Source organism: Stegodyphus dumicola, chromosome 3 (genome assembly GCF_044657685.1).
Source record: "Stegodyphus dumicola isolate Sdum_Otavi_A_Nest chromosome 3, ASM4465768v1".
NCBI classification, from domain to species: Eukaryota; Metazoa; Arthropoda; class Arachnida; order Araneae; family Eresidae; genus Stegodyphus; species Stegodyphus dumicola.
The window spans coordinates 36,502,878-36,517,411 of NC_140770.1; the positions used below are offsets into that span (position 1 = coordinate 36,502,878).

The 14,534-nt window shown below is 30.5% G+C and overlaps 1 protein-coding gene across 1 annotated transcript in view; it reads right to left on the reverse strand.

The window, feature by feature from the left end:
- Positions 1 to 1,989: 1,989 nt before the first annotated feature.
- LOC118192736 (cell adhesion molecule Dscam1-like) overlaps positions 1,990 to 14,534 on the reverse strand; it is a 329,595-nt gene continuing 317,050 nt past the window's right edge. The window contains exons 13-15 of the mRNA XM_085812762.1: positions 10,133 to 10,294; positions 8,896 to 9,119; positions 1,990 to 7,808 (exon numbers count right to left, since the gene is read on the reverse strand). Coding sequence (XP_085668888.1) covers positions 7,722 to 7,808; positions 8,896 to 9,119; positions 10,133 to 10,294 — 473 coding nt within the window. The 3' untranslated portion in view covers positions 1,990 to 7,721. The remainder of the gene's footprint in view (positions 7,809 to 8,895; positions 9,120 to 10,132; positions 10,295 to 14,534) is intronic.

Here is a 14,534-nt window from a genome sequence, read left to right on the forward strand (position 1 = left end):
GGGCAGCATCCTAGTACCCTGTGTATCGAGGAAGGACAGAACACGACATAGAACATGTGGTCTTGCATTATCTTGTTGGAAGATAATGCAAGACCACATGTTCCATCTCCGAGGCGTTTGGCAGGCCTCGGAGATAGGACACAACCATTGGATGTAAGATGTCAGAAATGTATTGATCTGCGTTCAAATCACCGTCGATCCGAATTAGAGATGTGCATGTCGTGTACCCAGTGGTACCCAGTAACCAAACCATCACACCAGGTGCAGGGCCCCTATGCCGATATCGAAAGCCAGCAGGCAATGTGCGATCTTCTCGGAGCCTTCAGACACGTATACGGCCATCAAAATACTGCACGAAGAACTGGGACTCGTCTGAAAAGACGACATTGCGCCGCTCCTCTATCCAGCTTTGTCGTTCGGCGAACCAGAGTCGCCATCGCTCTCTCTCTGCTGCATTGTCAAGGGAAGCCGGGGTAATGGTCGCTATGCTGATAGTCCACGCTGCTTCAAATGTCCAAGCACTGTAAAAGCGGATACTGAGCGGGCTGCAAACATGCCTATTTCCTGACTAATAGTACGTGTTTCTGTTGTACGGTTTTGCAGGGCTGACTTCACAGTATGTCTGTCCTCTCGGGCGTTAGTAATGGGAGGGCGTTGAGATCTTACAGTACGACCATCAGTAACTCATTGATTCCATATTCGCATGATAGTGGATGGATGTTGACCAGGGCGATGGGCGATATCAAGGAACAATAATTCACACTCTCGACAGGCAACGATATCGAATTCGGACACTTACTGGTAAGCATTTCTTCCTATTATTCGAGGTATAAGGCGATATTCTGAGCAAACTTCGGCCTGATAAAGCGCTTTCCGAATGAGAAATCCACTGCACAACTTCTCTTTTATGCAGTGCTTTAGATGTCGTTTCTCCCTTCTTGCGTCGTCTAAATGCGCTGAAATACTAATAATTTTCATTCCTAATTTCTTCTTCGTTTCATGTAATTTTGACGTTCTTCTGATCATTCCTCCTGGTGTTGCAATTTGAATGGCCAGCAGTGTATAAATAATCTTGTGTCATTATCGAGAGGGAATGAAAGTGGATTAAACAGAAGACTTTATTACAATTTCGAAATGAATAATCAGTATTAAACGAAAGTAATCACATTCTCGAATAACATATGAAGCCTATGAAAAGCAATGGAAAATCCTTTACGTAATGTCTACTGTAAAATTTAGAAGTTTAATTTTAAATCAATACAAGTAAGTTACTCATTTTGTTTCCTGCATAACTGAAATATTTTCTTGTCTAATTTTAGCAGGTAAAAATAGAACAAGATTGTGTAATTAGTTTACAGCCTACTTAAATAAAAATTAATTTCACTTTTTTTTATTTTAGTTGAAATGGGTTGCACATTTAGAAAAATAAAAAGCAATTTTTGTTTAATTTTGTAAAAAATGTATGCACATTTTACATTCTGTTATTCAGAAATAAAAATATTTTATCTTCTTAAGTTGTTGAAATAAAATGCAATAAAAATAGAATTACCTCGTAATAATATAATAAAAAGTGAATCTTGGTTTACAGAAAGGAAGAGAGCGAGGAAAAAGACAGTCTCGTGAGAAAGAGAAGTAAAGAACATTTAAGTTCTAGTATTTGAATTTATTTAAATTATTCCAGGTTTATGGTTTCAAAACAAAAAAGTAGTTACAGAGAAACAATGTTAGCTAAAATATTAACATTTATAGTCCAAGCATTCTGTTTTATTATCTGTCATTTTAGACAGTCAGCTACAATAGTTATTCCCCATTTTCTCAATGTGAAAGGGGGAATCAAAATGACAGTTAAAGAAGATACATCTATATCATTTGAAATGAAAAGCATAAAATGATTATCCCTGTGTGCCTGGACCTTAAAAGAGATGAAAATGTTTAAAAGAAACTGTTCTGTTTTATGTAATTTTAAGGAATGAAATTAGGCACTGCAAATAAGGCAATGAATTTTTATTTTTACTTGTACAGATACGTATGAAAACAGTTAGAAAAACATTTCAGTATACACTTTTCAAAATGATCATTTAACAGATATCCGGAACTAGATCTAAGCTTAATTTGGTTAGCACCACCATTTTTGAAAAATGATAGTTACTACATACCTAGAAAACACATTTTTGTGCATAGTCAGACAGACATTTGGAAGAATCATGCAAGTTGTATCGGTGATTCTTCATAGAAAAGATTAGAAAATATTATAATTCATGTTTTTCAGTAGAATCGAGAATAATATAAGAAGCTTAGTTTATTTCTTAGTATTGTTTTCTATAATACCTGGACTTTATTATAGTAATGTACACCAGCTTGAATTATTATGAAATATTAAACTTATTTAAATTGTATATATCGAACGTTCAATTTCAAAAATATATCCTTCCTCGAAACCGCTTTTATTAACTTGAAGAACATCTTTTAGTTCAGGCTCTTAGCGGTATTTATCTCTTCAGTGCCAATAATTAATCTTTTTTTGTTTGAAAATGGCATAATTACTTCGCTACAGAGAAATGCAGCTCATCAATATCAAATTATAAAATATCTTTTAAGATACTGGAAATTTGTTAGTGATTAAAAGTTGAATCTACGCATGAAACAAAAATGCGCATGGGTACGCACTTGTGCCCGCGTATTTATCTCACGTGTATATATAATTTAGCTTTTATGATATTTTTTTCTGGCATTCTAGAGTCATTGCTTTTGTTTAAAAAATAAATAATTTCTTAAAATCTTAGATATAACGTAGCTCTAAATGTTAAAATCTATTAATTTGCTACTGACAAATGTACTAAATAATGAAAAACTTCTAAGACGTTGGATTGTGAAAAAGGTGTAAGAACGTTTTTCTGAGAGGTAAATGTTAATGCACTACATCCTGTGATATTTTAAAGAAGAATATTTCGAATCAGTAGATAAATAAAATATTGATGAGTAGAAAACACAATCTCTATAGTAAAACATTTAAACCAGTCTGTATAGAAAGAAAATATTAGTTTTCGTATTTTTAAAAAATGTTTGAACTATCGGTAACTAAGCTAATATTAGTAATCATATTATTGAAGAAAATATTGGTTGACATATTATGATAAAGTAATTAATGTGTGTATATGAGATCCATACATCCATTTTAAGTTATTGGTTAGCCATTTTGTTTTCTTTTGAAAGCTCAGTTATATAAGAGCGTTCAACATAATCACTGCCAATTTCGACGCAAGACTTGTTTCATTGTTTATAAATACTCATGTTGCTTTGGTGATAATATTTCGTTTGTCATAAATATGATTTAGAGTTTTCATTTTCAGAAAAGGTTAGAAATCAGATGGTGCCAAATTAGAAGAGGATGGAGATTGAATCAAAATGACTGGCAAAAAAAGTTTCAAAGATAATACTTGTCATTAATCACGAATAGTAGATTAAGATTCTAAAGAAAAGCATTAAAAATTGATGGCATATAATTTGGAAAGAAATGACCAGCTGTAGAGTCATTAGGTTTATTTTTTTGAAGCAGGAGCTATGAAAAATGAGGAATGCCCTCGCCGGAACTCGAACCTTGACCTCTCGAATACGCGCCGAGTGTGTTACCCTTACACGAAGGCCATGCTGAAAGGAGGAAGAAAATACCTTATGCAGCTAAAATTTTAAATGACAAAGAAAGCTAAATATCTGAATGATTTTTGTGAAATTAAATTGATTTTTGGGTTTTCATCCATGTGTAGATGAATATACGCATGATAAAAAAATGAGAAATTTAATAGGTCTTTATTTAATAAGCTATTAAACTTAACTAATATCACTACTAATCAGACAGCATTGAAACAGCATTACATTTATTTAAAAAATAGTATATGGTTTAATTGAAGAATCACCGATATGTTTGTTCCCAAGTTTTGGTCACTTCATATATAACATTCCATTAAAGTCAGTATCAAAATTATAAAAGTAACGAAAACGCGAGAGAACAAATTTACAACATTGGAATAATACTTTGTGCAAGGAATTAAAAAACTGGTGAGTTTACGGAAATCGTATAGAAACCGTCCATATGTATGAAACCGATATACGCATCGGACTACCTACAGTTTGCATTTGAAAGAATAAATGGAGTCTGCGTACAATGTGTGTTTTTCATTCCTGTAGCGATAGATTTGGACCCAACTAGGAATGACGAAATTCATATCAAATTGTATAAAAAGCTTTTAATAAGCTGATTATGATTACTATTATTAATTACTAAAATTTACATAATAAATTACTATTGTTATGCCAGGAAGTTTGTAAGAAAAATACTTGAATCAATACAGAATTTTAATTTATAGTAAATTATATAAATATTTTTATGCATATCGTTTTTAATAAGCTTATGAAAACTTTTTTTCATGCTCATCTCTTGAATGAATTTAAAATTATATGACGCAGTTAAATTTTAAAGTAGAAACTGAGTCCACCAGAGATTAAATAGCGTAATTCACATGTTTAGTGATGGGAAAAAATTCTTGTAATAAAAAATGCAAATTTTTAGTCGAGTAAATTTACTGATATTAAAAAAAATCAGTGGTTCATAAAAATTTTATTATTTACAGATGGTAAGGTTTTAATTTGATGGATCTATTCTTAGGTTCAATTTTGCTTCTTTTAATTTTCTTTTCCAACTCGGTGTTTTCCCATAAGTATGCAAATAGAGTTGGTATTTAAGAAAAATAGACGTCTAACTGTAGATGGAGAGCCAAAGAAAGAGGACAGTTAATAGATAACTTTTTGCCAGTTGAATGAATTTCATGCAGAAATCCTGGCTTTTGTTATTGTCTATGTCTGAACTCGGTGGTTTCTCAAACAATCTGACACAACGCCTTTGAATAGCAAGTACCTATGTTTGAGTTTAATTTAAAAGCTGATGATAGTCAGAGTGGTTAATCACAAGTATCTTTATTAAGTTCTAGACGCCTTATATGAAGCTTCTGTGATTTAAATCGAGATCATCTGTTTGGACCGTGTAGGCTGCTTCATTAAATTGCAAAATAAGCTTCCTATCTTCACCAGTCATAATCGTAATAATAACTTAGCTTGAATTTACTTGGCTATGCTTACTATTAGTTAGTTCTTGAGTGAACGATAAATAAGCAAGTATATTTAAATTAATAAAATATTAACCTAAACCTTGTAGAACTCTGTTACGCATAGTTTTACTGAAATGCTAAGTTCTGCAGTAGAATAAAAAAGATTAATTATAATGTCGAAAAATGTTAGCGATTTCTTTTCGTAAGATTTAGTTTAGAAATTTATTTTTAAATGAATATTATAATGAAAAACTTTCTCTTAAAATTAAGTTACGTATTTATAGGACAGATTTTATTTATAAGAAATGCTATATACAAATTACGTTCTATTCTGGAAAATTGTTCGAGAACACAACATCACGCAGTTTACTCCATTTAATCGTTTTGCAAGTTGTTTACTTCTTCCCGAGAAGGCCGTCTAAAATTGAGCTCATTAAGAGCTTTTTAAAGGTAACATCATCCAGAGTTCCTCTGCAAAGTTACCATGGGAAGACCTAGTTCATTAACAAAAACACTTAGTAACATTATTTTAAGTTATTTACAAATTTTGGCACTCTAGATAATTAGAATCTGCAAAAGAAGTAAGCCGTGAAACAGATATTTCTAGTTTGCCTAGAATTCTGAAATGGTGAACTTTTTTTAACAGAATTCGCTTCTTCCGAAAAGAAATTTGAGATGGAGTAAATTATTTCAGTATTGATTAATAGTTAATTTTGGTGCTTACAAATATTGAAAAGTTCTAATAAAAATTATTAGAAAACATCTTGATATTTGGTTAACGGAAAATATTCAGCTAATTTTATTTAAATTACCTTATAACACAAAATATTCTTTTTGTCATTGACAGATTAAATTTTGACAAATAAAATGCAAAAAGAAATGCCAGAATTCATAAAAAGATCCGAAGCTTGTTGCTAATATATTTCGAAAATTAAAAATTTTAGGTTATAACATAGTCACCAATCCTAATTTGTTACAGTTATATATTTAATCTCACCCACAATCTACTTTTGCAAAAAAAAGGCTACCTTATTTGGCAGCAAAATAGCTTTTACATCTTCCTTCGAATTATTTAGCAACAAATCATGTAACAGAAATATATTTGATTTTTCAACAGAATATTCCCTAAATTTTGTAAAAATTTTTAAAAAGCATTTTTAAACATATTAACGAGATTTTGTAACTTTAAAGCATTTTAGAAACGTAAAGACAAACAGTACAGCATTTTGTTTCACTGAATCATACTGCTCGAATCCACATGGCCTTTGAATAACATTGTAATGGCACAACATTTAACAGTACGTAAAGTTCAGAATTTTTATGCTCAAAATATTTACAGTTTCACAATTATTAAATTTACGCATTCAAACTAAAATTAAAAAGTCGAATGACATTAATTAAAAAGAACGCTTTTTAGTACGCCATATTGATACTATGTATGATAAAATACATTTTGAAAACATTTATAAAAGAAATTTTGAAAACATGGAAAATGTTATAATCTTGATTCTTATTTCTATTCAATTTAACAAAAGAAACAACATTTAATTCTACAAATGTATGGATTAACTAGATGGGATCTTCCATAACATTCACAGATACCCTTTTTATGTAAAATATATCGAATTAGTTTACTGTCTGAGAATGCTAAACTTTTGAACTTCTGCTGCGATTTTCGAAGCATTCAAGATCATATAAAATTTATCTTCTAGATAAAAAGAACGAACTTACTTCAAACAATGCATCAAGCTATTTATGTTTATATCTTGTGATTAATAATATAAAAAGTTTATTCACAAAAAAATAATATATCCTCAAAAGTTCTTTTGAAAATAAATTTAAAAATACAAAACTAGGTCCTAGTTTTCTTATTATTGTTTTAAAGAAAATGCGCTCAAAGAAATTCCTTAAACTTATTTGTAAAATAAGAAGCAGCAAAATGATCAGAAAGAAACATGAAAGCGCAGGAAAGATATTTCTTTCGAAGCAAAAGACTTTTGGAAAATATCGATTATTTGCTCTTTTAGGGTAATAATAATGCATAGGAAATTATCGATTGTTTGCTCTTTTAGGGTAATAATAATGCATAGGAAATTATCGATTGTTTGCTCTTTTAGGGTAATAATAATGCATAGGAAATTATCGATTGTTTGCTCTTTTAGGGTAATAATAATGCATAGGAAATTATCGATTGTTTGCTCTTTTGGCATAGCAATAAAATAATAAAATTTTAAAGAAGAAGGTTTTGATTTACTCAGTACTTGAGTTTCCCTTCCCACAAATCCAACGTTTTACTGGAAAGGAAAATCTAACAACCTACTTGTTTCCTTTTTACTAGAGCTCTTTTGAAATTCTAAGAAATCAAATAAAATGGCTTAAAGTCCCGCGTCTTTCCGTCCTCCAAGTTATACAAACTGTCACTTATTTGTCATGATAGCAATAATGCTTTTGAAACTTTGTTTGAAAATTGCCATTATTATTTTCAGTTAATTTTGTTTTCAATTTTACGTTTCTTAAAAATCTTCTATATCTAATAATATTTGTTTGAAGTGTACGTTCAGTATTCTATTTGCATCTTAAATTACGCAAAAAATCATTCTAAATTCTGAAATGTTTAATTCAGCAGCTACTCTCTGTGTTGCTGAGTCTTCTTATTTCGCCACTCGGTGGCCTGTTTTTCAGACGAGTGTAACTCCCAGATTGCGGCTAGAAAAGAAAAATATAATATTTAACTAACTGCAAACCGTGATCAAAAAATCATTGCGACTTAATGCAAGAAAACTTAAGCACCGGAGCAAAATAAGAAAAAGCTCTATAAGCATATAACAGAAAAACCTCATATGTTTCAAAAATTCAGGCATTTTATTACTATTTATGATATAACACTTCACTTATCTCTGAAAACTTTTAAGATATTTTTAATACATTTTTCTTGTTTTTTACCCGCTGTCTTAACTATGAAACACGTGCAATGAATTAAACTATATAACATGCAGCAATTATATTACATATTATATTAATAATATGTAGTATACTGTTTATTACATTATATAATAGTTTTATATTTTACTCCATAATATCAATCTCTTTTTAATTTCATAATTATTGTTCAATAGTAAATTTTTTTTCACTTTTGAAAAAGAAAAATAAGCTGTATAAAATTACGCAATTACCATGCAAAAGTAGTTAATCTGATGTAAGTTTGATAATATTAGCAGGAAAATGTATCTTCGAATAAAAAAAAGTGTTTTTGTTTTTTAAACATACATGTTTAAAAACGTTTGACTTGAGCAATTTTTGAGCTCAAAATTTGCATAAAATACCAAATGGTATTTTATTACACAATGATTACAGCGTTGATGCAGAATTTGAAGCTAGAAAAGTAATGTACAAGCTCTCTATGGTATTTGTTAACATTTCACATTAATTTCCTTGACAAAATACTTTAAATTTTAGTTTCATAATAAAGGAACATATTAATAGATCTGCTACATTCATTATTATATCCTGTAAAAAATTACAAGTATATGAAAGAGTTATTGCATATATTTCCTTTAGTTTGATTATACTATTTAAATTAATCTAAATAAATTTTTTTCCATTTTGCCCTTTTTGTTAAAGATCTTTCTAGAAAATGGTAACATAATAAAATAATACGCTGACATGGATCGAATTCTCATGACAAAAATTTTAATAAGTTCCACGACGTTTTCTAAAATTTCTTGAACATATTGCTGTGATCAGTTTTTGATCGAACTCTTCAGGCCAAGCTGTTTTGTCGACTTCCACTTACGTCAGGTGGATGTGGTTGTTGTTGCTGCTGCTGTTGTTGCGCTTTTTTGACATCCCAAGGAGCATCATAACCATCTTCGGGGTTGAGGATGCCTACTATGGATGTGGAAGTCACTACTCCATGTCTTGTGGATGGTGGGCTGTACGTCGGAGGTCGTATGTAACCATCACGATGGATCGTTAATTGTCCGTCTGGTAGGTGCCCTGCTAACTGCTGTTGCAAAACTGTGAAGAAAAAATATTAGAAATTTATTATTTGTTTTATATTAAAGTCTAGTGTTAAGCCACTAATACAACTTTAAGGATTAAATCTGAAGTGCTTTGTAACTTGAGGTGGTTTAAAACTTAAAGTTTTGCATTAGTATGAAAGAAATTAAGAACATTTACATCTAAAATTGCAGAAAGGCCGAACTACACAGGAAAGGTCTGTACGCTGTAAAGGGGTCGGTTTCCTGCATTGATGTTGTGGCTATTTTGCAATGAAATATCCTGTCAAGAAAGTTTTCAGTTTAATCAGTTTAAATTGCTGATTATAGAGTAATTAAATGCTATATATGTTTTATCTAAGATGTATGGAATGTGGGAACTGACACTTCGTAAAGCGAATTTGGCATCAAATTGTAAACAATTCATAATTTGTTATAGTAAGAAGTATACCATAACTGCATTCCTAATTGTCAAATACTTCGTTATGAAATGTCGGGTGTATTTGCCGGGACGTATACTTGGCAGATTGAATTGCTTGTTCATTTGTGGCTGAAATGTTAACTGCAGAATTTGACAATTTAATTTCGAGTTTCAAATACTCAGCAGAACTGCTCCTGACTTTAAGATGCTGATAGAAGAGTCGGCAGTAGCAAATTTTAAAGTCACGACGCATTTTGAAGTCGATTGCATGCATATCAATGAACTTTTTGATAAACGAATGAGAACTGAAACTGATATTTGCATCGCATTAGTCATCTGTAATACGTTGGGAATTCCAGTAAAGTGTTTTTTACAATTAATAATGGTGTTTTCAGGTCACTGCAACAATATATTTGCTCGCATTTATGTTTGTCTAATTGAAATATACTAATTTCAGGAATAGTTAAGTTTGAAGCAGGCAATTAACACAGAAGAAAGCTGCGTATTGTGATTAGTAACATTTTAATAATACTTATAACTAATTCTGATAATATGATATTTTGATGCCCAGCTTCAGAAACTTTGAATCAGTGAAAATTAGTTATGCTTACCTAAATGCCTGTGTTGCCTGAAAACTACTCTTTTGTAGCAGACCCATGCGAACACAACAGTGGTAACTATAACGACCACAGAAGCTGCCACTGGGAGTACGAAGTAATGCCGGAAATAGAATGGTACATCTTCTTCCGACGATCGAAATCCGATATTTGTTTCTAAAGGAAGAATTTTAGTCGTCGTTAAAGATATTACAGAAATTTGAGTGTCTTTTAAAGCATATCCATAACAACTAAAATATAAAATTTCATGATAGCAAATTACTAAAAATAAATTGAATTGTTTTAAACTTACTTCTGAGAATTTGCCGTTAAAACCAACGACTACAAAATAAGAAAGCTCATATTATACTTTGATATTATTCATATAAAATAGTTTTCAGTATAAGTTTCTTTTCGAAATCGAGCCATTTGAGTATGCAAGCACTATATTTTTACTTGTTACTTTAATTAATTTGTTAATATCTTATCCTTCGTATCCTTTGTATCTTATCCTTCTCATTCTTTGTTGATATCAATCCTTGTTTAAAAAATAAGATTTTGGATATTTTAATTTTTATTATAAATATAGGGTTCTGTGACAGATTCAGATAATTAACGTTCTCTTCATTTTAATTTTCATGTGAAATATGCTTTCTGAGCAAAAAACATCAATTTAAAATTTGGGTTCATAATGAAATTAAAGGAAATCTTTTATTCCTTCTCCAAATACACAGTATAGACAAAATTCTGTGACCCATTTTATATGAAATATGATAGCTGAAGTTTCAATGAGTTAAAAGCATTATTGTCTGTTGTATAGTTTTTAAATCATAAAATTACATAAAATGAAGATGTAAAAAATACTTCAAGCTTTAAAGGTTTCATTGTTTTTATTAATTTTAAAAACGCTATTAATTCGATTCTGGTTTTACATGAAAAGCTATGCAATTTCTGAAAGCAACTATTATTTACAGTAATGTATAATTTTATTCTAACAGCAGCTGCAAATACCGATTACCAAGAAAGTTCTTTTTACATTCATTTTTTTACTATTACTGAACACAATGGAAATGCATATAATACCTATTTGCTGTTGATTATCAGTGTAAAAAAAAGGAATAATTTAAATAGTCGATTTAATGAAAAATGAAAATGTATGCTATCATAGATATGAGGATGCTACATTAAGTTTTATATATTTGCTGGTTATACTTACTTTATAGTTGCTTTCAGTGCTTATGAGCCCGCTTTGCATGGCCATATATAGATATAATCTCAAATTTTAGAGATTATATGTCATTCAATGGGAAATTTTAGATTTCTGTTACGGAAGTCTTTGAAAATCAGAATTTCTCATATATTAAATCATCGCATTACAGATTTATACAGTGATGACGTGAAGCTTGTAGCATTTATTACTTAAATTAACCAGTTATTTATAATTTCAACATTGACTATAACTTTTCCTTTCAGTTTCCTTACCAAAAATGTAAATCAGTTAGAGAGTATTTAAGCTGAGATTTTTGGATTGTAAGAATGAGCTTGATTCTGCCTCTCGAGGATTTCTGCTTTAGTTCTGCTATCCCTATGAAATTTGTAGTTATCCGGCTTTGCGTTATTTGTTGCCGACATTAAATCGTTACGCCGGTTAAAGTTTTGAGCCAACTTCGAGTTAAAATTTAATAATGTAATTGACTACTAACCTATGTTTTTATCTAAATGACTGTTATCTTAGTTACATCGCCACAGGTGACAATCGATCCCGCTAGTACGAGAACTGCGTTCACGTTCAAAGTTTGTGTTTAAATTAAAAGGGTATTTTAAAACCTTTTTAAAGACTTTGCAGTCAATTTCAGATGCAGCAATAATTCGCGTTACGTATGTTAGGAGTCTGAAACTAGTTTATACTTCCACAGCCACAGAAAGACAAACTGTATAAACTTATACGGTAAATCCTGTTTAACCGGAATTTACTTATCTGAAAATGTGAAAACAAAAGTCCGAAACCAGTCATTTTCAGTTTTTTAAAAGTTCTATTACAAAGATCTATGAAAAATAAAGTTACTTTTGCTTGAAATCATCACATCATATCCTTTAAAGCAGGGTTTCTTAAACTGTGGGTCGCAACCCCCCAAGGAGGTCTCTGGATCTGCAGCAGGGGGTCGCCAAACATTTTAGCAGTTTTGATATATCTTCAAGGTATTATAATAATTTTACAATTACCAAGTTGTAAAATTATTATTACTCAATATATATTATTATTACTCAATATTTTTTACTCAATATATATGACAATAGATAAAGATAAGACAATACAGACAAAGAAAAACACGGAAAAGTTTCGACGCATTCTTTTTATAATATAAACGTTCATTTTCCTTGCTTTGCACGTGACGCTATCATTTCGTCTGTTAATTATCTAAAATTTTCACATTTTTCTATGTCTTAAAATTAGAAATTAAAGTTAATGCCCTATACCTGCAATAGTATATTACAGTACAAGTGAAAAATTGACAGTTTCGCTTTCGCGTGTGTCGGATTTGCACAATACTTATGGGGGTCTCACAAAATATTTGTAAATATTATGGGATCCTGGGATCGCGAAAAAATCTCAGTGATAAAAGGGGGTCGCGACTGGAAAAAGTTTAAGAAACCCTGCTTTAAAGCGATAACGAAAATCTGAAATAGTAAATTTTGCTTAGCCGAAACAGTAGGGGAAAAAAAAAAAGAGAGAGAGAGAGAGAGAGAGTTCAGGTTTTTTTTTTTTTTTCCTGTTACGTAGGTCTTTGATAAACAGTCCTACTATTATGTAAACTTCATTTCATCATAGCTTTGTGAAGAGAAACTTAAACAGTAAATTCTGTATGAGCGAAGCCTGGCTTATCTGAAACGGTAGAAAATAGCCGGAAACAGTTATTTCTAGTCTTCTAAGAACTTACTTTTTATTGCTTCCTTCATGTAAAAAAATTCTGAAAATGGTTATTACACATGTAAAAAAATTCTGAACTGTAGAGCCTGTTATTACTTTATATACTGTGTTACTTTATACAAATTTTCCATAAAAGAGTTGTCACACTATAATTGCTCGTAACGAAGTCCTGATGCGTTACCTTAATTAGAAAAAACGTGCTATCTGAAGTGGTTTCTTTTCTATTGTTTTCCATATAAATCGGTATTCTAACGCATTGTAATAGTTGTAATGTTTTCTCATTGAATTTGTTTACTGAAAGTAGAGACTTAGTATGACACTGAAATTTATACAATGTAATTCACTACGTGTAATGACTCATGCTATATGCTCACTATCTAATTTACTGCATATAATGTAAACTCAGACGTATAAAGGGAAAAGTTTTTAAAATTAAATTGAATTTAGCTAACTGAACTGTATGCGAGCTTTATTTTATTTTTAAACTCAGTTTAAAGAAAATTAAAAATGGAATTTAGATTTCCTTCGAACTTATGTTTATCGGATTTACGTATACCAGCTTATAAATAACATGTGTTGAGAAAATATACATAGATTGAAATTAAATAGATAGGAGAAACCCTTTTAAAATTGTTACAGAGCTTCTTTTTCTACCGTAGAATTTTTACTGATTGCGAAACCTTTTTCTGCAAGACCAAATCTTTAAATTGATGACATTTCGAGCTTCACTATTTTTACTTTTTTATAAGCCGCTTTTCAGTGTCTTCTATTCTTTTTAAGCTGCTTTTTCTCTTAAAACCCTTTACAGAAGATGTGTGTGCTTGGCCAGGACCTATTAATGGAGAAATTCGTCTTAAGAAGTTAAGACAGGAAAATGGTTTTTTCGTGTTCTACTTCCGAAAATTACTCTTTCGCGCTATTGCTACTTTCATTGTTTCAGGGAATGCCATTTTTCTATCATTAGCTGTAACAACAGAACGATACATTCCATTGGAACGAATGCATATATATATATATATACGTGTATGAGAAATCAGCTAAACCTTAATATCATTTATGAAAGCTTCGAAATAAACTTTTATGTTATTAAAGGAAGTAAAACTGAAGCATAACAAAAGGTAAAAAGAATTATGAAAGCATGATATATAAGCAATATATGAAAAAAATGTAATGCATACTGGTTAAAATAAAACCTAATATTTGGAATAAATAGAAAAATAATAAAAATACATAATTTTTTCTTTAAATTTTGTTTTATTATCTCCAGCAGACGATGGTAAGGATTATGGAATACGTGAGATCATTTGGATGGTGATGAAACAATAGTAAGAAAATAAGCTTATGCTATTTTAATCTAAGGGAAATTACATTCATTTGTTACTGAAGGAACACATCCCACGAGATTTCAAGAAATCACAAAAGCTCATTATCAATAGAGAAGCAGGCATTATTGCCATTCAAGGAAAAGATTTATGTAATTACTAATGT